The sequence below is a fragment of the Ctenopharyngodon idella genome, unplaced genomic scaffold (assembly GCF_019924925.1).
Source record: "Ctenopharyngodon idella isolate HZGC_01 unplaced genomic scaffold, HZGC01 HZGC01CH25, whole genome shotgun sequence".
Taxonomy (NCBI): Eukaryota; Metazoa; Chordata; class Actinopteri; order Cypriniformes; family Xenocyprididae; genus Ctenopharyngodon; species Ctenopharyngodon idella.
Window position 1 is genome coordinate 451,792 of NW_026138716.1, and position 25,622 is coordinate 477,413.

Sequence of the window (25,622 nt, forward strand, 5' to 3'; positions counted from 1 at the left end):
TGTTAAAAGTGGTGTTGTGTTACTCTTATTTAACTACAAATACCACAGTAAAACTACAGTTACTATGGTAAAAATATGGGAAGTGCTGTGGTCACTGGGCTTTAGGATCGAGCTACTAACTGTAGTAAAATCACATTAATTCAGTGGTATTGTTACTTACGCATGAATTGCAGACAATCAGAACGATAACTTTAAAAAAATAAAATAAAACACACCTGGACTACGACGCTCAAGATCACTCCTTCCTCTCATCGCAGTCAAAGGTCATTTGATGACGACACACGCTTAAACGACCTATGGGATCGTTTTTCGGAGGAGGAGTCTTGGTGGTGGGTCCTCGGGTAGTTTTAGCTGGCGTCATCACCATAGTAATGGTCGATAAGGCTCATGGGTACTGTAATATTCACTGTTAGATTTGACACACCAAACCAATGGAAAAACTGTATTTCTCAGAAAAGAAACAGCAACATTTAGAAGCGATGGCCGTAGCACAGCTCTGCAGCCTTGTTTATTAACCAGGAGAATAGATTTACTATATTTTGACTTAAACCACTGACAATGGTTTACAATCCTCTTCATCAAGAATTGTGATTGAAAGGTAATTTTGTGATACGACAAGCTTGGCCACCTTTGATTAGGCTGTAGGTTGAAATTATATTCAACCCGCCAAAGTGGCTAGTGGAAGTGGCTGTGTTACCAGCCACAGCTGAAATATACCTGCATTCGGCGGGTGTTATAATGTCAAGCCCTGAATGTAACACACAGACCTCTCGTCCTCCAGCATTGACTGGCAGTTGAGGCTGAAGTTCATGCAAAAGATCTCTGTACTAGGCAGCTTTAGCTGTTCATCAAGATCATCAAGCTCTCTTTTAAGCTCACTATTTTGGCAGCCTTTTTGCTTCAGGAAAGAAAGGAGCAGCAGGGAAGTGTGCTGAAAATTGTCAAAGTTTCTGTTGCAGTCCATTGCACAAACCCATGCAATGCCTCATAAAGGTGCTGTTAAACTTTCAGTCAAAATACCGGTGAAGTATCATCCCCCCAAAACAAACAGACACAAATGCAAAGGTCCTGTGAATGCCCTCTATGATTCTCTATGATATGAATCGGCTCCAGGGCAGGAAAAAACTTCTCAAACGCGCCGAGTTAAAATGGACACGGCCAAGTTTGTTTACATTCCGCAATGCATTATGGGCGTTGTAGTCTGCTCGGCTTGGCTGAGTCAGTGTGAGTCTTTTTGAAATGAAAATCTCCATCCATCTCAGCAGCACCGAGCTCATTTGAACCATCTAGTGGACCTCTTTTCTCGGTATGAATATCCAGTGTTTTTGTGCACTTTTTTTTACCGGACTATTAGCCAAAAACAACTGCGATTTAAAAATTGCGGCCGACATTTACTTAGCAAGGTCAAACTCGAGTGGGAAGGAGTCCTCCGGGCCACAACCCGAACACATGAACTGTGAGCATGTAGTCATTGTAAATTAAAGCAAATTGTACGTTAAATACAGACCTACATAAACAGATGAACTTACGGTCAAGGCTTTATTTAAAAAAAAGTTTATTTAAAAAAAAAAAAAGTCTTACTGACCCCAAACTTTTTAACGGCAGTGTGTAATGTTACAAAAGCTTTCTATTTCTAATAAATGCTGTTCTTTTTTCATTAAGATCACATGTCCCGGAGGCTGTTTGATGACCTGGATTATATAATGGTGTGGTGGCAGGGATGACATCAGGAAAGACTATTTCATCACTTGTTCCTTCGAGGGATTTTTCAGGATTCTTTAATTAATAAAAAGTTAAAAACAGCATTTTTTCAAAATAGAAATTATTTACTTTTTTAACAATATAAATCTTTTTATTCATCAAAAAGTATCACAGGTTATAAAAAATATTAAGCAGCACTACTGTTTCCAACACTGATAATAAATCATCATATTAGAATGATTTCTGAAGGATCATGTGACACTGAAGACTGGAGTAATGATGCTGAAAATTCAGCTTTGATCACAGAAATAAATTAAATTTTCAAGTATATTAAAATAGAAAACCATTATTTTAAACTGTAATAATATTTTACAATATTGCTGTTTTTTCCCCCCTGTATTTTTTGATTTAAATAAATAAAAGAGTTTGGTTCCAAAATGATATAAATCCATTTTGATTAATTTGAGTAAAAATGTGTTTTCTTTATCAAGAAACCAGCAAGATGAAAACCACTATTTTCTGTTTCAAACTTTCACATAGCATCTTTTGGTTATAAAAACATTAAACATTAAAATCTAGATTTTGATTTTCAAAGGTTTGTTATTAAAAACGGATTATTTATTCCCCAAAATGCAATAAATCCATGACACGTTTTTTTTTTTTTTTTTCAAAATGCAATTAATCCATCGATATAAAAGTTATTTTTCATAATGAAAATATACAACATAGTAAGTTGATTAACATATATGACAGCCTCTGAACTTTGCCAGTACTAATCTTATATACAGGCATTTGACTAAAAATACATTCAGTCGTCGCTCCCAAAATGAATTCAACGAGTCATCCTGTTAATGTTGTAAATTAATTATGTCTCCATTTGTCATTACCGATTACAGAGTATCTGGCGCCACCGCACGGTTAAAATAAACACATTTGCCGAGTACATTGGTATTAAAAACGGCTTTTAAAAACTGTTCATGATTCAGTTTTGGGGACCGTGACAGAAGTTTGGTGCTGTCGTGGAACAAGGAACAGCATTTTTCCTCCTCCTGACTCGAGTGCCTCATCTTCTTAATCTCCTCACGTAAATGATTACATTTCGATGAATTGCGTTTCTTCCCCACCGCAGAAACCACCACAGGTTCATCAATGCCGTCAAAATTATTCATTTTTCTGTTTTTGTTGATCACAAAGTACAAAGCAGGTAAGGAAATCTAGGATGCCGGGTGTATTCAGAGCGCCGCCATTACTGTTTACAGTGCGTGGAATGGTGCGCTGTGATTGGATGAGCGGATATATCTCATTCTGCAGAGAAGGGAGACTGGCATTTGTCGCGTTTTGAAAAGAAAGGGAGAAAACATGAAAGAATAACACGACGCAAAATTAATAAGTGACTTTTCAAAACCGACCAGATACAATACTGATTTTGGCGGAAACTCAATTCCTTTTTTTTTTTTCTCTAAAAAAATGGCATTTATTGCGTTTTGGAACCAAACTCTTCATATATAGTTTAATAAATAAAAAATAAGCAGCAAAGGCAGTTCAGAAAATGTATTGAACAAAAGTGGGCTCTGCACATGGCTGACAGGTGAGCATAGTCGAAGGACAGGTGAAAAGTTTGGTAACCAGAATGAGTCCAGGAAAGATCAACAAATCCAGAGGAGAGATGCAAGCGCAGAAACCGTGAGGCATGAGTCCGAAACCTGTAGACATCCGGGACCAGAGAGGGTTGAACTGCAGGCACAGGTAAACTGGGCAGAGAACAGAGCAGATCGGAGCTTGACATGACAGGACTAGACCAGGACTGACCAGAGTGACTAGTGAGCAGACATGAGAAATCAGTCTTCTCAAAAAGTCCTGTGTGCGTGATCTCAAAATGGTAAAAACTCCTAGTTAGTGAAAGCAATGTCCTCTAACTAAGTCCAGACCCAGTTTTAACTGAACATCAGTCAAGCTAACACTTAACTTCCATTTCATAAAGGCTTGGACTGGAGCTTATTGAAAGAAAAGTGCAGTAGATTAACAAAATAAAGAACTGCTAGTGAACTGCTAGACTAGTGAATTACCAATTTGTAAGTTGTGATGACAAGTCCAATTTTGAGGCATTCTCTGTAGTGATCACTGTATATGCAGTACCTGCACACACACACGAGGAAGAGATGGAAGTCCCCCACTTGTATCATCAGTCAGTTGAGCCTGTTTGGCTGTTTTAGTGTCTCTCTTCATCCAGTGCGTTGGGTCTCTCAGTGATGAGGACCAGGTGGAGCATGAGGTTGACTCTTGTTGTTTCTGCATTAACTCAGTCTTTTCGTTGCCAGCCCTCAGAAGTGTCAGCTTCCTCTTTCAGGGGTGAGGTGAAGGCCCATCAACCAGTGCCTGTGTTTCTCTGCAGCCTGGGTCTTTGAGTCTCTTTCCCCCACTGGCATGCACAGTCCATTCGCTCTTGTTTGGGTTGGGACAGCCTCTTCTGGAAATTGAACACTCAGAGAATGGCATGAATCAAATTGACCCCACATAAATTGTCATCACAGCTGTATATGAGCAATCTGCTCTGCTTTTCCTTAATTGTCCAATTGACAACAGCAGTTCTGTATTTTATTTTAATGAAGCAAGTTCTTCTTTGCAGAAAATAGAGCAAGCAATTCCTTCTTTGCGGAAAAAGCAAGCAAGTTCTTCTTTGCAAAATGCAGGAAAGAGCAAACTAAACTATTCTTAATTATCTGAAAATATTATAAATTATCCTCACAAATACATCAGAATCAAAACAAAATAAAAATGTTCTTTCTTTACTTAAATCAATTTAGTTTTGTTTAACTTAGCCACTCAATCTTGTTCTCATTCAACACGATGCAAACGTTATTTCCATTAACACATACTAAAATCTCTACAATAGATCAAATTTCAAGCTGTCTACCAGGGATTATGAATACATATTTCAGACGTCTTCAGATGACAGATAACAGGATAGTGAGAAAAAGAATGAGAAATGTTTAAGGAAACTTTGCATATGGTTTAAGTTAATTATTTGCAACACAAAGGAAGTAGATGCATTACTCTGACCAACCTGTTGTGAATATGCCTAGAGCCCTGATTTCTGATGCAGAAAAATTAGTTAATGCTTTCATGACGTCTAGACTAGATTACTGTAATGCATTACTAGCTGGTTGTCCTGCTTCCTCAATAAACAAGCTACAATTGGTACAAAATGATGCAGCTGCTAGAGTTCTTACCAGGTCAAGAAAATATGATCATATAACACCAATTTTATCATCTCTTCACTGGTTACCTATTAAGTTCCGTATCGATTATAAAGTACTGCTAATGACCTATAAGGCTCTAAATGGTTTAGCTCCTGTGTACTTAACCGATCTTCTAATCGCCCTACAATCCTTCACGCTCTTTAAGATCACAAAACTCTGGACTTCTGGTTGTACCTAGGATAGCTAAGTCCTCTAAAGGAGGGAGAGCGTTTTCACATTTGGCTCCTAAACTCTGGAATAGCCTTCCTGATAATGTTCGGGACTCAGACTCGCTCACCCAGTTTAAATCTAGATTAAAGACACATCTCTTCAGCCAAGCATTCACATAATCCATCTCATATCAGATCAATTGCACATGACTATCTTTGCTTAATGTTATGAACAGCAGCTACGCTAATTATTCTCCATTTACTTTTCTGTTTTATCTTGGGAGACCCGTCCTGCGATAACTTCAGATGACGCAACATCTGGATCAACACGGACATTCCCAAATTTCTATCTAAATTGTAATGTTGACATGCATTCTCTGTAAAGCTGCTTTGAAACGATATGTATTGTGAAAAGCGCTATACAAATAAATGTGAACTGAATAGATCGTAAAGCTTTTAGTACTGCCTTTCGTGGAAGTTCTTCTATGTCTACAAGGGAACATAGCTGCCTGTCAAAATCTGGATCCCCGTAAGATAGGTTAAAGTCAAAGTCTAGCTTAAACTTTTCTTTTATCATTGTTTTTAACTCATTCACAGATTCTGGACATGAAGACAGAGTCATCTTCCTCACTACGTCTACAGGAAGTTGTGAGCTGCCATTCTTACTGTTTAAAAGAAAATAAAGAATGCATTGAGTTTTTGGTTATTTGTGAATATTTCATGAAAAGTTCACCAAAAATATGTAACTCATTTACTCTCATTCCATACCAGATGTATGACTTTTCTTTCTTAAGATAAACACAAATTAAGATTTTTTGTGGAAAATTTTTAGAAAATTAATCCATTTCGGTGAGTCCATATAATACAAGTGAATGGGTTTTGAAAAGTTAACACTTCAAACAGCACATACAGCAATAATGACGCCATCCGTATATAGGGTTGGGTATCGTGAACCGGTTCCAATTTTCAAAGAACCGGGTATTCGATACGATGCGCGCATTTCAATTCTGTGTATCGATTCCGTCGCGTCTAAAAACGCGTGGAAAGCGCGGCCGCGCCACTTTCTCCTCCTTTCCAAAGCGCTTTTGCTCCCGTGGCATCTGTCGTTGCTATGCAACCATGAACTGCGCTCTGCAAGATGACGAGGAAGTATCAAGGATTAACTGATTTCTAGCCCTTGCATTAGCTTTACTAGATATATTTATGGAGATGAGAAATAAAACCCGGCTGAGCTTTTGATGTTGTTACGGAAAGGCCGAAGCTGATCGGTTGGTTCTTGTCACATGACCTGCGGTGTGCTTGAGGCATTCTGAAAAGCATATAGGCGCGTCTGGAAACCTTTGAAATAACGCGCCTACATAATAACGAACTTGCGCGTGCAAAAGACGCGATGTGTGAACTCTAAGTTCAGCCGCGAGTCCTAAAGCACTAGATACAGCTAATATTAGCAATAGCAGCGTCTCACACTCATGTACAAAAACAGTTACAGACCACTGGTTATAGCCTAAATGTGGCAAGAATAAAAAGGTAAAAACATTATTTTCTCTCCATAAAAAAAAAAAAAATTGGAATCGGAATCGAGAATCGATAAGAACCGGATTCGATAAGCAGAATCGGAATTGGAATCGTTAAAATGATACCCAACCCTATCCGTATAATGACAGTAGATGAATCAATGTCTTCTGGAGTAAAATGGTGTAAGAACATTTTTCATAATTGTAACTGTTTTTTTTTTTTTACTTTAACACATAGAGAAGCTTGCACAAAAATGTATATCCTTGTGCACTTCACACGCGAGTTTAACAACATGCTGACATCATACTTAACATGCTTAAATTTACACCAAGCATGAACTTGACCCTCTCGTGAGCACATGATTACAGATTAAAATATTTGAATGTTCCTGACATTATTTTTCCAGAAGACATCCACATTCATCCACTGAGGTTGTTACGGATTATTGTCATTATTGCGATATGTGCTTTTTGAATTTAACTTTTTGGAACTCATTCACTTGTATTATATGGACTCACAGAGATAGTATTTTTTCTAAAAATCATCTGTTTTGTTCATTAGAAGAAATAAAGTCATATACGTGGGATGGCATGAGGTGAGTTAATACAAATTTTCATTTTTGGTAAACGATCCCTTTAACACTATTCTAACCACAAATGGTTATGGGTGATTGACTGTGTGGTTTCCCATTTCTAAATGTGTTTAATCCTCCAAATCTCTGATCAAAATAGATCTTTTCTGTGTTGACAGCAAATGTCCATCAATAGTGTATGCTGTGAGACTTACTGTGTCATTTAGTTCCGACAGCTGATGCACAGAGAAGATGTCTGATGATGTCAGCTCAAATGATCTTAAATGCTCAGTGTACCAGGGTTCGTAGTTCCTGCAAAGGAAGGAAGCAGAGTTATTCACAAGCAGTATATTTTCAATCCTGCTGAATTTTGGAAGTCCTCCTGCTTGGACTGCAGAAACAAACGTTCCATTTGCATACTCTGTGCCATCGATGGAGACTTTTGATGTACTGTATGTGTTTTGGCTGTCTGTAGTAACACTCGAGACCTGTATGTGGGGTCTGAAAAAAAAAAAAAAAAAAAAAATGGTGCATTGAGGTGATATGCCACCATGTGCTGATGACAGGGTTTTCAAGAAAGGATTTGCTAGTTCAATGTCATCCACATACAGAATCAGTGACAATTTCAGCTCTCCTGCTTCTGACAATACCTCATTTTGTTTGAAATACGTTCCGTCTTCATGAGACGTACATTCCAGGTGGCGATGGTTTGGCTTCTTGAATTCTATCAAGAAGATCTGTATTTTTAAACATTGTTTGAAGCATCTGTAGTATTGGAACATACACTGCTGTATGTCCACTGGAATCTACAGTATATTGAACTGGCAATACCGGAGGATAGTTACTCTCCACAAATCTTTTCCTTCACTTGCCATCTCTGATACCTTAAATGACTGAGAAGAGTTTCATCATTAAACGGCTGCTTCAGTCCACCTATAGGACAGATGAATGACACACATTCCATATGATTTACACTATGCACAGCTGTTTGAGTATGTAACCGGGTTAAGTGAATTTTTAAAGCATTTATTTATCGACTGAAATGTGCAGATACAGTCAGAATTGGCTGATTGAGGAAACATTGCCATGTAGGGCTGTGCGATATGACGATATATATCGTTACCACGAAATAAAATGTTTGTCGTTATACGATATAGCAAAATCTCTATATCGTAGTATGTAAATATATTGCACACTTCAGAGTGATGAAATGCATGAATGAGAATATAAAGAGCGGGACGGGCTTGATGTTAAAAGAGTTATAAGTGGAATATATCCTGAAAAGGAACTCGCTGCAGCGCTCGTGCTGACTGACACACTGCCAAAGTGCATGCATGAAACCTGCCTCTCTCAGAAGGCGATCGCGAATTAGAGACGTGCTCGATGTTCAAGTGTATTAAGCACAATAAGTAGGGGTGGGCGATATACTGGTAGACACAATTTAGATATACATAATGCAATTATAGCTTAGTAATGTGCATAAAGATGATGTAGAATTAAATGATTAAATCCATCCCATATGCAGTTTATTGGATTGAGCTGCATGTCATAATACTGCATTATTTGCAGAAAGATGATGTAGAATTAAAAAAAAAAAAAAAAGTCCCAGCTGATACAAATATGTCTGTAGGCTCATTTTAAAAATGAGAATCTAAGTTTGATACTGATAGAAATAACATTAGAATCTTACAGGAGGCTTTTGACCCCTGAAAACAGATCAGTTTGTCCCTTGCAAAAATTAAGAAGAAGAATTACCAATGAACACACTAAAAAATATTAATGCTCTTTATTTATCAATGCTATTATTAAATGAACTTTTTTTTTTTTATATATATAAGTATTATAATAACAATATCATTGTTACTTAAAAAGAGAGCTTAGTCTTCTTCCTCGTCATCAGCAAAATACTAGAGAGAGAGAGAGAGAGAGAGAAGAACATTGGGTAACACTTTAGAATAAGGTTTCATTAGTTAATGTTAGTTAACTACTTTAGTTAACATGAACTAATCAAGAACAGTCCTTCTACAGCATTTATTAATCTTAGTTAATGTTAACTTCAACATTTACTAATGCATTATTCAAATCAAAAGTTGTGCTTGTTAACATTAGTTAATGCACTGTGAATTAGCATGAACTAACAATGAATAACTTTATTTTCATTAACTAACATTAACAAAGATTAATAAATACAGTAATAAATGTATTATTCATTGTTTGTTCATGTTAATTAATACTACAGCATTAAATAGGCTATGCTTAATGTACACATTACATCAAAATCGTCTTCGTGAGGAAGGAGCAGTGGATGAGGAGGAAGAAGATGATGATCAAGTGGGCCTTCCTCAACCCCTGATGTGCTGTCATCTGAGTCCTGCAAATAAAAAAAAGAGTGTGAATAAAAATCAAAGGAAAGATTAACCAAACACAATACATTACATTTTCAAAATTGTAAGGAACAGGAGAAGGCGGTGGTGGTGGCGGTGGTGGTACGGGTATATGCATATCCTGATTTTACCCAGTCGTTCATGTCATATACGGCTATTATAAGGTAAGTGTTCCTGTGGCTTAAGTGGTAGAGCATTGCTTTGGCAGCGCAAGGTTGTGGGTTTGATTTCCAGGGAACACATGTTAGGTAAAAACTGTTAGCCTGAATGCACTGTAAGTCGCTTTGGATAAAAGCGTCTGCTAAAAGCATAAGACCAACACCTACGTATTTATTTATTTAATTATTTAGCATAGCATTTTTTTCATTTTGGAATTACGGTAACATTAGTTCAGATAAGTGAGTTAGCCGAAGTGCTGACAAACACTAAATTGGTTGAGAAAGTTGATGTACGGAGGACACCGAACATTGTTGGTACCAAACAATGACAACTACAGCATTAAATAGGCTATGCTTAATGTACACATTACATCAAAATCGTCTTCGTGAGGAAGGAGTGGTGGATGAGGAGGAAGAAGATGATGATCAAGTGGGCCTTCCTCAACCCCTGATGTGCTGTCATCTGAGTCCTGCAAATAAAAAAGAGTGTGAATAAAAATCAAAGGAAAGATTAACCAAACCAAATACATTACATTTTCAAAATTGTGAGGAACAGGAGAAGGCGGTGGTGGTGGCGGTGGTGGTACGGGTATATGCATATCCTGATTTTACCCAGTCGTTCATGTCATATACGGCTATTATAAGGTAAGTGTTCCTGTGGCTTAAGTGGTAGAGCATTGCTTTGGCAGCGCAAGGTTGTGGGTTTGATTTCCAGGGAACACATGTTAGGTAAAAACTGTTAGCCTGAATGCACTGTAAGTCGCTTTGGATAAAAGCGTCTGCTAAAAGCATAAGACCAACACCTACGTATTTATTTATTTAATTATTTAGCATAGCATTTTTTTCATTTTGGAATTACGGTAACATTAGTTCAGATAAGTGAGTTAGCCGAAGTGCTGACAAACACTAAATTGGTTGAGAAAGTTGATGTACGGAGGACACCGAACATTGTTGGTACCAAACAATGACAACTACAGCATTAAATAGGCTATGCTTAATGTACACATTACATCAAAATCGTCTTCGTGAGGAAGGAGTGGTGGATGAGGAGGAAGAAGATGATGATCAAGTGGGCCTTCCTCAACCCCTGATGTGCTGTCATCTGAGTCCTGCAAATAAAAAAGAGTGTGAATAAAAATCAAAGGAAAGATTAACCAAACCAAATGGCAAATACTATTCATTTAAAGAGGGTACATTAAATGTGTAAATTACATTTTCAAAATTGTGAGGAACAGGAGAAGGCGGTGGTGGTACGGGTAGTTGTGGTGGTAGCGGTGGAGGAGACAAAGGGCGGACAACAGGCAGGTGTTCCTCATCCTCTGATGTGCTGTAATCGGTGTCCTGCAAAATAGCACAAAACAACAGATGTCAAACCTCACATCATGTCATAATCACTGTTAAAACATATATGCATATCCTGATTTTACCCAGTCGTTCATGTCATATACGGCTATTATAAGGTAAGTGTTCCTGTGGCTTAAGTGGTAGAGCATTGCTTTGGCAGCGCAAGGTTGTGGGTTTGATTTCCAGGGAACACATGTTAGGTAAAAACTGTTAGCCTGAATGCACTGTAAGTCGCTTTGGATAAAAGCGTCTGCTAAATGCATAAGACCAACACCTACGTATTTATTTATTTAATTATTTAGCATAGCATTTTTTTCATTTTGGAATTACGGTAACATTAGTTCAGATAAGTGAGTTAGCCGAAGTGCTGACAAACACTAAATTGGTTGAGAAAGTTGATGTACAGAGGACAACAACCATTTGGTAAAATCAGACTGTGCTATTGACAAGTATAAACAACTTACTGTGCGGGACAGCATTACAGTAGTTGCCTGGGAAATAAACCAAAAAAATCAAAACAAACAAACATTAAATAAACAAAATGACGTATGAAGTAGTTTAGTACTGTTTTATATTGTGAAGCATTTTCACAATCACTTACAGTACTCATGCCACCAACACTGTCTATGCCGCTGTCTCGTGCCGCCATTCCTCTTCAATAACCAGCCAATGGATGTTGTTCAGTCGCAGCAGTTCAAGAGAGGCGGCGGCCTGACGCGCACGTGAACTGATCCTCTCCTCCGCTTTAATACCAGTTACAGCGCGAAATAAACATGAATGAACATCTCAAGGTATGATAAAAGATACACTACAACTTAACGAAATCCATATCATGTCTCGTATAATCGCTTAATCAGTGTTTCAACCGCGGAGCTTGTAAACAATGTCACGTAACGTCACATTTACCTCAGAACAAACATATTCAGTGACCATAAACTCGTTAGTCAGCTAGAAAAATTAACTCTAGAGAGGAGCATTTAGCTAAATATATACACCATATTACATATTAACTATAATTTTTAATGTTCTTTAATAGCCTATACCCATGTATATTATACAGCATTAGTTGAGATTTTTTTCTTGAGAAAATTTAAAGTTGACTCGAATATTAACTGATATTGACTCGAATTGCAAGTTAGTGAATTGAAATGCATAACTATGATGACAGATTGGCAGGAAATGGTGCAGAAAACAAAGTCCAAACAGGGTGATATTGTGACATACTGATAAGCTTTATGTTTCCATTATTGTCACACTCTAAAAAATGCTGGGTTAAAGTTGGGTTGAAAATGGACAAACCCAGCGATTGGGTGGTTTTAACCCAGCAGTTGGGTTAAATGTTTGCCCAACCTGCTGGGTAGTTTTATTTAACCCAACTATTGTTTAAAAATGACTATGGCTGGCTAGGTTGGAAATTGAAAATCAGACACATAATTATAGAGGCAACAATAATAATCAAAAGGTGAACATTTATTAAATGATTTAATAAATGGTTATTGTTTAACTATTATATTTAATATTAATAAATGTTCATTTCCAACATATTTTGGGTTCATTTTAAGCAACCAATAAGTTAATTAATAAATAATGCATGCAAAGGAACAAAATATTTATGCTAAAAGTTATGCTTACCTTCAAATTGTGTTGTAACTCTGTAGATGTTATTCCAGGGTTGTTACGCTCTGACACCACATATGTGTTGGGCCTCAAAAACAAAAACAAACAAAAAAATAAATAAATAAAATAAACAGCAAAATAGAAACCCTTTGGCCTGTTGCACAGAGCCGGTTTCAGTTTCTACCCAGGTAAGTTCAAGATTAGTTTGAGTAAACTCTGGTTTTTCGGGCTTATGAAGGTGGATTGGTTTTTAGCGAAGTTCATTGCTATGGTAACTTACACTACATGGATAACAATCAGCTGTGAGTAAAGTGACATTATCTGACGCAATAAAGCCACTCCCCCTGTATCTCTCGCTCCAAATTTAGTCAGTTTATTGTGAAAACATTTTAGGGACAAAATTGCTTATCTTTTGCTGCTAATTATTTATTATATTTATATTAATTCATATAATACAACCCCAAATCAGAAAAAGTTGAGACAGTATGGAAAACACAAATAAAAAAAGTAGTGATTTCTAAATTTACTTTGACTTGTATTTCATTGCAGACAATACAACAGCACATTATTTAATGTGTTCCTCATGATTTTTATTGTTTTTTTTTTTGTTTTGTTTTTCAAAAAAACAAAATTCCTATTTTGGTTCTTGCAACACATTTCAAAAAAAGTTGGAACAGTAAAGCATTTACCACTTTGTAATGTTGCCATTCCTTTTCACAACACTGTGTGCAGAATGTGGTTTTGCATTATCTTGTTGAAATATGCATGGACGTCCCTGGAAAAGATGTCTTCTTGAAGGCAGCATATTGTGCTCCAAAATCTCTATGTACTTTTCAGCATTAATGGTGCCATCACAGAAGTGCAAGTTACCTTTGCCAAGGGCACTGACACAACCCCATACCATGACAGACCCTGGCTTTTCGACTTGTTGCTGGTAACAGTCTGGATGATCCTTTTCTTCTTTGGTCCGGAGCACACGGCGTACATTTCTCCCCAAAAATACCTGAAATACTGATTCATCTGATCACAGTACACGTTTCCACTGTGTGATGGTCCATCCCAGATGCCTCCGAGCCCAGAGAAGTCGACGGCGCTTCTGGACACTGTTAACATAGGGCTTCCTTTTGGCACAGTACAGTTTTAACTGGCATTTGTGGATGTAACTACGTATTGTGGTACTTCACAAAGGTTTGCCAAAGTAGTCCTGAGCCCATGTGGTGATATCGGTTGTTCAGCTTAGGCTTGCGCCCTTGTCCTTTACGCACTGAAATTCCTCCACATTCCTTGAATCTTTTAATTATGTTATGCACTGTTGAAGGTGAAATAAGCAAATGTCTTCCTATCTTTCTTTGAGGAACATTGTTTTTAAACATTTCAATAATTTTCTCACGTATTTGTTGGCAAACTGGCGATCCTCGGCCCATCTTTGCTCCTAAAGGATGTTGACATCACCTGTTTCAAATCACATCATTATTTAACCAATTTACCTGATTACTAGCCCTAAATTGCTCCTGTCCCAACCTTTTTTGGAATGTGTTGCAGGTCTGAATGACAGGAAAGGATGTATATTTACAAATGAAATTAAGCTGACCAGACAAAACATGAAATATTTTGTGTTCACATTGTCTGCAATGAAATACAAGTCAAAGTAAACTTAGAAATCACTACTTTCTTTTTTTATTTGTGTTTCCCATACTGTCCCAACTTTTTCTGATTTGGGGTTATAGTACTTGACAATTAATATTTAACTTTGCTTTTAAATTGATATAAATATAATACATGCATCAATATATAAAGCTTTTAAACAAATTAAGCTTATGTGTATTCATTTGAGCTCTTTGTGAATCTAATATAAATTATTAGGCATATTTGTTTGATTCACATGCATTGATATAGTGAGATATTTTCTTTCAGCTGCCTTTTCAAACTTTCACTGCAGCAGTGTTTATTCCTGCCTTGTAAATGCATTTAATTTCATGATATTTTTCATAACAATCTCTTACCCTGCGTCTCAATCAGCTCCCTAGCTACTGTTTTTCGGTGTGTATTTTGATCTTAACACCTTTAACCTTATTATTTATTATTCTCAGGTTAGGTAAAGTAAGTCGAGTCTGGCCTAAATTATAAGCATTTAAAATTACTTACAATTTGGTCAGAAGACTCCTCTGTGGTACGTTCTTGTTCAAAGTCTTAAAACACTATAAATCAAGCCAAGGTAGGCAGCTTTTGTAATCAATTAAATTTCTTTTAATTGGTTACTTTTCTTTTTATAATAAACAAAAATGTAAAGGCAAATAAAACTTCATCATTAAGGTATAAGATACAGTAATCACTGTTTTGAGTCAAAGGTGTAGTCAGCTCTGGGCTTCCCATCTTCAGCTTGGGGTTTCTTGTCCTCAGCTCTGGGCTTCTAGGCGTCGGGGGTACTGACGTATCAGTATCGAAGAGGCAATCAACTCATCAGTCTTTTATACTCCTGTTGTTTATTGCAGACGTTGGGTTATCTTCTTGATTGATGTACATTGTAACTTTCCCAAAGTTTCCAGTTCCTTCTCAAGGCCTCGCAGGTGCAAGCTGTCTGGGTTTTGTCTCCTTGAACTCCAGTAAACTCATCCAAGATGGCTGATGTCCTTATAAGGTTCTAGGAGTAGAAACACAGTTCTCTGTGTCCTTGAGCGCACACACATAGGACCACACACACATATCCAACAATAACTGTACATCTCTGGCCATACAGTATAATACATTTCTTAGAAACAAACAAAAATAAATAATAATAATATTGTAAGCAATGCCTAATATTTAGTACATTGGCCAAATGTGTAGCAACAGACTTCCAAAATCTAAACAAGGAGGGAGGGTAATTGCATTTTCTTGATTTAATACAACACCCCCTTCATGCAATTATCCTGACTCGTTATTCAACATTCTCAAGCATAGTTGTGGCACACAAACGTTGTTCACTTCAAATTTTAACAGTAACATGTACATTCGTTCATAATTCTTAAACTCCTTAGTAACACATTCATGTAACATTCCACCCAGTTTTCTGCTTCCCATAATTTTAATAATTAATCAATTATCAATTATATATAATTATAAATCAATTATATTTCTCTGTACAGTATCATTTAAGGGCAAAACTGTGTGCTCTGCTTGATTTTCAAGTATAAGCCAAATTTGGATCCTACAAAGAATCCATTAGTTACTTCAACACCCTTCAGGTCCTCCCAAAGGAAGGTGCGGCTCCTCCCCTGGCTCAGACAGTTTGCAGAAGCCAAAGGGGATCTGAGCTTCCAGGCCATGTACCTTGGAAACTTGGGCCGTCTGCATTCCCTCTGATCTTTTGGGCACAAAATTAGTATCTGGAGTGATGTTTCTTGCTCCAACTACAAATTAAAATACCCCATACATTTAACCAATTCAAACAAAAGGTGCAAAAGGTTCCTTATTCATCACTTTGTAAATATCTAATTGCCAAACTCTGGGTGAAATATTTTTAAGCAATTAATTCCATTCAAAATTGTTGCACTTATTTCAGTAATCATTTCTTGAGCATTTACATATAATATATAGTAAATATTCACATTACAAATAATACATTACAAAAGAGTTTCTCTAGTTCATTCATTATTCATTCAGTACATTCATTATTTTCAAAACAATCCAGTAATTAAACCTTTGTATCAACAGTAGTCTTTCTGATATTTTTCTGAATTATATTCAAACATAAATTATACATTCTATATCAAAAATCAGTTTGGTAAATTTTAAGCTTGGGAGACAAATTTTGTTTACAAAATTGACAATGGGAACCTTATAGAACCATAATTTAAACCTTTCATATTTTAAATTCAAAAATTTACAAATTTATCTTATAACCTGTACTACAATCATAGAGTTTCATCTTCAGTTACCATAACACATAGTTTAACTTCCTTAATATACTATATGTAGTATACACTAAGGAAATATGCTATTTTCACACATGCAAACAGAATCTAATTGCTATTACACCAAGTGCCGACAGCCGCTGCCTATACTATATATTCAAAGTATACTATATATTCATGTCTCTAATTCACAACAACTTCCAAGTATTTAAAGCATAAACCATACTTTTAATAAAGTAATTTCTTATAATAGATCTTTAAATAAATCCCCATTATAAGGTTCATCCTTTGGTACATCAGTATCTGGTGGCATCTTATACTTTTGTAATCCTCAAAACACACCCCAGAAATTAAATCGTCTTGTCAAGAGTCCTCCCCCTAAAGCTCTCTTGAGTTCCAGGATTTCCTAAAGTACACTGGACAAGGACACTGACCCCAGCTAAGGTCTCAGTGCTGCTGGAAGCAGTGCTGTCATTGCTTGCTATCATAGTTTATCTTATAACTGAATAAGAAGCATATACACACTATATAGGACTCCTTATGCTACTTCTGCCCCTTCTTTCAGGGGTTTCAGACTCAGTCAAGGCCATTCAGTGCTCTTTTCAGACTCAGTCAAGGCCATTCAGTGCTCTTGGTTTCTAATGAGAGCTTGTTTGTCCTCCTCATCTGTTCTCTTGCTGTGTTCATACACCGGTATGATAAGCCTGCATCCAACACAGCAAAATGACTTGTCATTTCAAATATTACAATATGTCTACTAGCACATCTTATTTATAATAAGCTGATTTTCAATTATTCATTTAATTATATTGTATGCTATAATAACATTCATTATTAACTATAGTTTTGGCTGCTTTCTCAGTTTATTGACCGTCCTTGTCCAGTTTCTCTCTTTTCAGTCTTTATAGTCCAAATCTTCTCGTTATCTTCTTTCTACATATGAGAATATAATAGATATATAATATAATACAATCTAATATAATAGATAGTGAGGCATATATTTTCCTTCATTTATTTTACATGACTCTCTCTAAATATTATTGGCCTATATGCTCTATTTGCTATCATCATACTTATCCATTAATTAATATTACTCTTTCTAGGTTTCTGCATATTGTCACTTTTTAAATTCTGCACAAAAATGTTTTCTTCTCAAATAATATACTGTCCATATACACTTCTGTCAACATACATTTCTTCTCAACCATGAAGTATTCCACTAATATTAACATACATTCTATATTTAAGTGTTGGCATATTTATTCAATTATTTTTATTATGTTGTTTATTAATTTATTTAGACAATCATTTTCATTTCTAACTCTTTCTGCAAGCACGAGGTAGTATTATCCTCTTCATGCATTATCTTACAGTATCCTTACTCTGTTTTATATCACCACATAAAATTAATTTTCTTATGCTAGAATATTCTTCTACTTGATTACTTCACAGTAATTAATAGTTTTCAAAATGTTTGTTTCCATATCACCACATAAGCATCGTAATCTTAACTTTATTATGATTTTTAGGATTTGTCTCTGTTAGATTTTCTAAAATTACATTCTTACACAATTCAGTATATTTATTTTGTCATGAATGTTCTTCTTAAACTTTGGCAAGTCTGACCAATGTTGCTATAGTGTTTACCTTCTCTTTCCCTTTTCCAAAATTATTCCAGCTTTTAAACAAATATATATATACTTTTCCTTCTTATCTACAAAATTTTAATTTCCAGTAATGTTTCTTTAGGTTTATAAAGTCCCTTTTCGTTTTACAGTGTATAATCACGTGTATAAGTACTGCCTTCCTCTACTCATACATCTCTATCTGAACATCTTCCCCAAAACATCTTGTTGTTTTAGTCTGTAATACTAATATCATTGAGGGTTTTCTGCTTTTTACAATATTTACCCCACATTTACTTCATATATCTTCCAGTGGACTCTACTTTACCTAGTGGATTCTTCATACCATTGTATATCCCATAATTTTCAGCTGTTTCATCATATAATATTTTATATTTAATTAAAAAATGTATCTTAGGAATATGTCTCAATGTCTACTGTTGCCTGTTTTAAACCAATTAGGTATTCCTTATTTCATTTAATTTCAATACATTTGGTGACGCTCTTCTTCAGTGCCAATATGTTTTATAAATTGCATTTTCTGCCAAATCCAAATTATCTTCCTTTATGTAATATTAAATATATTTTTCCACTTTTCTGTAATACAAACTTATAGATTTTCCTACAGTAACATTCTTATATTTTTTCTCACATTGGCTCGATTCTTCCAATGTTGTATTTACATGCAACAGAAATATATCTGTTCTTTATAGCAGAAATTATTATTGCTACTTTTTTATTCTTTTGCTTTCAAAAGCTTTGGTCAATTGTACAATCAATTGTACAGTAAAATCAACTAAAAGCCACGTTCCTGCTACATTTATAATTATTTAAAATTAATAATTTATCCCACAAAAATTGGTTCTTATTGGCTGGATGTTTCTACATTTCAGCATTATTTTTGTTCTTTTTGGGCAAAAATTAGCTTTTGCTCTTTGTGGTCTTTATTTACTTTCATTGTTTCTGATAAGTAAATTCAAAATTACTCCACCCACATCAGAACCTTTCAATAATTTACTGTTCTGTTAATCTTGTGCCAGCTCTTTCCCATGGCACAGGTAAGAAATTGAGGTTCTGAGGTGGTGGTCCTGTTCACTATTATTAAACCCTGCAGCCTGCTGTGAGTTGTCCTGTTGTGCTGAGAGAACTTCTGTCCTGTCCTTCTGTGGCTCCCTGCCTGGAGATACAGCCCCTCTCCCCCTTCCACAAGTTCACTGGCACACAGGAAACTCAGCTCTGCTATACATTTATTTTATTTATACTTAATTTTTGTCCAATTTGTCAAAATTGATAAAGCATAATACTACTTTTCATCATATTCTCCCCTTCTTGGGAGACAAATTTGTGCATTCTTTTGCTATATTCTAAATAGCTTTTAGCAATTGTTCCAATTAACCAGTTTTCTGGTTGGAACATTTTGCCATCTTTAAAGCAAGATTTCAGGCTCTCTAGATTTCTCCCAAGTCTCCTGGGACAAAACCAGCAACCCCTTGCTTTGTATGTCATTCGTATTTGTCAATAAGTTATGACTACAGATACAACGCTAGAAATACCCAGCTGTTTCTGATTCTACACCTTTGTCCCTTCAATTTTGCCTTTACTGGTTAAATCACCATAGGTCCATGCCCCAAATTCTATGCCTACCACATATACCAGCAAGTTACTTCTGATGAATATCTTCCAGACATTCATCACATTGTATTCCACTGTAACCCGGACCATAGACAGTCCTAGGCATCCATGTGCTCACTTAGTCTCTGGGTCATTATTACCTTGAGGATAAGATGCACAAATGTGTTGGGAAGGTATTAGAATATACAGTATTTACTGTGATGATTCTGAATAAAGTTACAGAGCTTAACCATTTTAAAATTTGAAAAGATTTATAGGAATTAAGTTTGGATAGTTGACAAAGAAACTGTTGGATTATTAGAACATTTCCTCTGATATAAAGGGAATTTGTTCCTTGCTATAGAAAAACAATGTGATAGAAGATATTTAACAATAAAATTATGAATAAGATAAAGACAAATTTTAAAGTTAGTAAAGATAATTAGTCAGAAAGATATTAGGACTAAGAATAATTTAATCATAAAATGAAATGCATACTGTCAACAAACATTGAACAGAAAATGTAGAGATAAGACAGGTAGGGTAATAGAACCTGTAAAACCAATTAACAGATAGTTCGTACCTCACTTTGCATTAAGTAATTTTTAGTTTGCTAAATAATAGCTACAAAATTAAAAACATTAATTTCATTAATAACATCTTAATACTTGAATTAAAATTATTTCAGTTAATCAACATTCAAACTTTTTCTTCATTTTCCTAAAATATACTACAACTGTTTCGTGGTCAAAACAAAAGCAGTCACTATCTCTTCTACTGAATTTAAAATGACAAATGCTTTTGTGTTTGTAAATTTTCAAATTTCATTCTGGCGATCCCTTCTTTCTCTCTCTCTCTGTTTCTTCCGGCTGCTTCAGTGGATCATCCACATATCTATTTGGCACAGGTTTTACAACGAATTGCTGTTAAAGATATAATTGAACTATAAAGGATGAGTAGGTGTATATATATGTGAGTATAACAAGGAAAAATATACTTAAATCCTTAATTAATTGGGTTACATGGTTAATGGATTTTTAGATTGTCAGCCACTGGGATTGCATGAGTGCACTCTCAGTGCTGGGTCACACCAGGAAGGCATATCTGTCAAACTTCGATCATATTTTCACTTAGGTGTCAAACTTGTTCATAAATCTTTTTTTTTATTTATTTATTTTATTATTACATTCTGTTTGTCCAAGTACTGCCCCTCTCTCATTCAAGCTAGCTTATGAGCTTTATTATTGCCACAGATATTACTGTTTTTTCTTTAGAATTGTCTGGTTGGGTAAAAAGGTTAAGTCCTCTCAACTTTTCTACATTTTAACTAAATCAGAAATTTACCTGTCATTTTGGCATAACAATCTTTTTTTTTTTTTTCATTAAAAATCTTTTTACCCTTTTATTGTCTGTTGCTGGGATGTCTGGTGAAATTATTCCTCCTTTTTCTGAGTGCCCTTGACACTCCCGTGAGCTCTGCGTTCTGGGCTGTGCCTGGAACTGACTCTCTTATCTCGGCTCATTTCTCCTGCTTCAAAATTAAATCTTCAGTGCACATTTTTTTTTTTTTTTTTTTCAAACAATTGTACTTTTTAAACAAATCTTTTTTCTTTTTCTTTCTTTTCCTTTTTCATCACTAACAGCTGTTACAACATAAGATATCTATTTTCTTTTTATTATCATTTATTGATTTTTCTTCCTTTGCCATTTTTGTATTTGAGGCACTTTTTAAATCTTCATCATATGAGCTGTTTACAGCTGCATCTACTTCTAACCTCGGTCCCAACTTTTCAGCTTGGAATATCTTTTACAAAGAACTGCTAACATTTTATTAACAAAAACAATCAAGCACAGTGGATTTTCTTTATTGCCAGTTTCTTTTCAAACAGGTATGTCTTTTTCTATTCTTGATATCCTATTGTATCAATATTCAAATCTATTGTCTAATGTTCTATTGTTTAATCTGTCTAGTTTAATCATCCTCTTTTAAGTGTGAATAGGCTTCACTATTCGACATATTCCAATTTTAATGTAACCCATTAAACTATATAATTTATAACTTCTTTTACCATCAGGCACCTTCAGTATTATATTTTGTAATATTTTATAAACTGTGTATTTGTCAAATTCCAAAATACTAAAAACTCAACCACATCAATCATTAATAATTTTTTCATTTTAAATCATTAATCATTGTTTTTATATGTATCCTCAAACTTTACTTCCTAAGCAATTTGAGTACAACTTCTACAGCTTTTAAACATTTTATTCTTTATAAAAGACTTCAAAATCAAATGATTAAATACACATTTCAACTACCATCCATCCAGAGTGTTTCCTTGGCTAACTTGAGAGGCTGGAAGGATGAAAGGATGGACATTTAAACTCCTTTAAAACTTTCTACTATTAAAAAACCTAGCTCACAAATTAAAATAACTTTTAATCTAATAATATTAATAATTATTATTATGTAAAGTAAAAGCATTTTCCTTTTCCTAAATGTCTTAGGTATAGACCTAACATTGTTATCTAAATTTATTTAAGATCAGTTTTCCATCTCTTATTCTGTTTTTCTATCATGGATTTTTCCTTCAGCTCAAAGCATTAAACTTGACTTAGTCGCTACCCTAAATGACTCTCTTTAAATTTAACCATTAGTAACAGGTTTCTTAACCTCTTTAATAATTTTAAAATATAATTTTGACTTTAAAAATACAGTTTCTGTATAAAAATTCATACTTCACATGTATAGTTGGATTGTATGGTTTTAATTAGCACTTTTGCCAATTATAACTTTTTCTTTCTCTTCTCTACTTATTTTAATCGCAAAATCTCTTACAATTTCTTACTGCTAATAAATTTTATAACCTATAATAACATTCCATATTTTACTTAAATAGCAAAATAAAAAATTATATTCTTTCTTTCCTTGTGGTAGCAAAGTTTTTCTGTAGAAAACCTGTGGTATTTCAGTCTCTCCCTTTTTTAAACTTTTCTAGGCTTTTCTAGTCAATCATTCTCAAGTAGCCTCTGTTTTCTACTCTCAATCTTATTTTTTTTCCTAAACTTAATTGGACTACTAATCACTGTTTTAAGTTACTCTATTGTATTAGCATTTTTTTCCCTCTGTAGTTATTATTTCCTTTTTTATTCAGGACTAAAGTATCCTTAGATTTGCAATATATTAGGCTATACAGTGTGTTTTGTAGCCTTTTCTCCCATCACTGTATAGACTATGGCACTTTTCTCCCATGAAATTTTGTCATTGTCCAACAAATTTACTTTTTTTTTTTTTTTTTAATCTTCTGTTGATTTGGTTTTTTAAATCTTTTTCTTAACTTTTCTTAACTCTCTCTAGATTGTACTGTCATGTTATAAACTGAGATCGTGCTAAGCTTCAGTTTTTCTTTTATCTCAGTGTCACTTTTCTTTTATCCATTGATATTTCTCAATAATAACCTATTTAATTTATTATTTTAATTCCATTATTTTAATTAAACTTCAGTTGATACAGGTCTGTCTTGCAGGGGCATCTTCGACTCATCTTCGACCCCTGTCCACATAAGTTTTAATGTCCTTTCCCTTTAACTCTTACTGATTTAAAAATATAACTAACCCCAGTTATATTTACAATTATAATTCCAATATTCTTTCTTGTACACTATTCTGTTCATCATTGAACTCCGGGGGTTAAAATCCAGACTGGGATCATCAAAATCCCACTGTTACCTTTGGTCTTTTTCCAACTCTTTATCTGGGCTCTGAAAATTCTCTCTGCCAGTTTTAACACTCTCTTGGCTTTTGATATTCTTGCTGGCATCTTACTTTCTTTAACTCTCTTTTCAGAATCCATTTTTTTTTTTTTTTTTAATGACAATAGATCTAAAACTTTAGTTACTTCTTCACTTATAGTTCCTAATGCATTAAAATCTGTTTCCCATTTTAGACCCTTGGTTTGAGCAATACGGTTAAGGGTGAACACCGGCCTGACTTTAGTATCTCTTAAGTATCTCTTTTCTCACTATGTCAGAATATTTGTTTTCCCTCTTTAAGCTCAGGCTAATCATTCAATATTTACAGTGTTACTTTTACGTCGACTATTATATACAGTAGTTTTAATATAATATATCAGATTCTCTGCTTTCACTATCAGCGGTATCAGAGTCAAATTCAAGCTCTGAATACAAGCTCTAACTCCTCTGACTCTGTCTCTGGCTCTGTCTCTGTTGTAAATCTCTCCCTATTTCAGGCTTCTCATCCTGAAGTGCGGATGGCTGAGAGGGTCCTGGCGCATCATCTTTTCTCAGATGATTTTTTTTTTTATATAGTTCCTACTACTTTGCATTGTTGGTGGGTTTTTTTTTTTTTTTTTTTTTTTTTATAATAAGTTTATTGTTAACAGTCTATCTTCCATTATCTTCATTGTCTGGAAATTCAAATTATATTCTTTCAATACTACAATATTGTTACTCCTTTTTAACTATTCTTTAACTTTCTATTAAAAGAAAAGTTATCAGTTATCACAACTATTGTTTTCCAGTCTTTTAGCCTCTAGCGTTCTGAACTATGAGCTCTTCTCTCTACTCAGACAGTGCAGTGTGAGAGACAATCTTACACACACCGCTGTTACACGTTTGAGTCTGAGCTGTGCTCACAGACTCTCTACAGCCTCTACACCTATTTTACACTGAACACATATTGGTACAGATTAAAAGTCCTACTTGTAGCCTGCCTATTTCCACTTCATAAAACTGTCTTCTGACAATGTTAGGTGAATTTCTTCTATTTATTTATAACTATTTTAACAACTATTTGATATCTTCTATCCAGGTCTGGTGGTTTAAATAGTATTCTTTTTGGCACTCTATCACACCTATAAGAATGTAAAACATTTTCTTTAGCTTTATGTATCAACAGTACCTATCACATTTTCCTTTTCTAGGAGCCTTATACTGTAATTTTATCACAGGTACACATTTTCCCCATTTCCTCTTTTTCTTCTTGTATAGCTGCTAGACCTACCTCAGTCTTTAAGTTTTGACCATTTTCATCTGTCACAGGAGCCACGTTCCATTTCTAGAACCGGTGTGTCTGCTCGAAAGGCTAATTTTTCTTTCTCATGGATAAGCCTAAACACATTGCTGGATTTTTGCTGGGCTCTCCCTGCCATAAGCGAAGCGTCCTTCACTAACAGGTCTTATCTTTAGCTCGTCTCTGCCTATCATTCTCTGAGGCTAGCCATGTGAGACTTTCTGTCTCTCCTACAGCTTTCTTAACCTTTACGGCTCCCTGGCTCGTAATGTTATCTGTTCTACGTGCGTTCAACCCTTTCTGGGCCGTCTATAAATAATCCCTCTCACAGGTCTTACAGGTTTTATCACAGGTGATTCACTAGCTTCCCAAGTTTTTACATCTAAAACTCAAGCGCACGAGTGCGGAAGCGAATGGGAAAGCATTGCTCGATCGACCGTGGCCAGGGGTCGATGGATCAATGCCATTTATTATTCTCAGGTTAGGTAAAGTAAGTCGAGTCTGGCCTAAATTATAAGCATTTAAAATTACTTACAATTTGGTCAGAAGACTCCTCTGTGGTACGTTCTTGTTCAAAGTCTTAAAACACTATAAATCAAGCCAAGGTAGGCAGCTTTTGTAATCAATTAAATTTCTTTTAATTGGTTACTTTTCTTTTTATATTAAACAAAAATGTCTGGCTTTTGTGTCCTTGAACTCCAGTAAACTCATCCAAGATGGCTGATGTCCTTATAAGGTTCTAGGAGTAGAAACACAGTTCTCT

At 35.1% G+C, this 25,622-nt stretch overlaps 3 protein-coding genes and 1 long non-coding RNA gene across 13 annotated transcripts in view; 2 read left to right on the top strand and 2 right to left on the bottom strand.

Moving 5' to 3' along the window:
* Positions 1 to 25,622, top strand: part of LOC127507941 (uncharacterized) — a 144,519-nt gene that overhangs the window by 54,592 nt on the left and 64,305 nt on the right. The gene's annotated exons all lie outside the window — the stretch shown is intronic.
* LOC127507918 (uncharacterized) overlaps positions 1 to 25,622 on the top strand; it is an 83,872-nt gene that overhangs the window by 49,429 nt on the left and 8,821 nt on the right. For 2 of the 3 annotated variants that reach the window (XM_051885356.1, XM_051885357.1), the window contains exon 1: positions 17,578 to 21,717. The exons of the other annotated variant lie outside the window; for it this stretch is intronic. The gene's annotated coding sequence lies outside the window, so the exon portion shown is untranslated. Of the gene's footprint in view, positions 1 to 17,577; positions 21,718 to 25,622 lie in introns of those variants that run through there. 3 annotated transcript variants of the gene reach the window in all.
* Positions 1 to 25,622, bottom strand: part of LOC127507920 (uncharacterized) — a 110,325-nt gene that overhangs the window by 34,625 nt on the left and 50,078 nt on the right. The window lies entirely within an intron of this gene.
* Positions 1,333 to 25,113, bottom strand: LOC127507929 (WASH complex subunit 3-like). 4 transcript variants are annotated; one of them, XR_007928511.1, is made up of 9 exons: positions 24,851 to 25,113; positions 12,715 to 12,787; positions 11,684 to 11,825; positions 11,547 to 11,573; positions 10,951 to 11,079; positions 10,110 to 10,208; positions 9,469 to 9,567; positions 7,412 to 9,103; positions 1,333 to 3,452 (listed from the first exon to the last, which is right to left on the bottom strand). XR_007928511.1 is itself a non-coding variant. In XM_051885381.1 (9 exons), the coding sequence occupies exons 3-9, from the start codon at positions 11,729 to 11,731 to the stop codon at positions 9,074 to 9,076; spliced, it is 531 nt and encodes a 176-aa protein (XP_051741341.1). In that variant the 5' UTR covers positions 11,732 to 11,825; positions 12,715 to 12,787; positions 24,851 to 25,093; the 3' UTR covers positions 8,968 to 9,073. The 4 variants fall into 4 exon arrangements, 1 of the variants encoding a protein (XP_051741341.1); XR_007928510.1 differs by lacking the exon at positions 10,110 to 10,208 and adding an exon at positions 10,749 to 10,847 and having other exon boundaries at positions 1,334 to 3,452; XR_007928509.1 differs by lacking the exon at positions 24,851 to 25,113 and adding an exon at positions 10,749 to 10,847 and having other exon boundaries at positions 1,335 to 3,452; positions 12,715 to 14,351.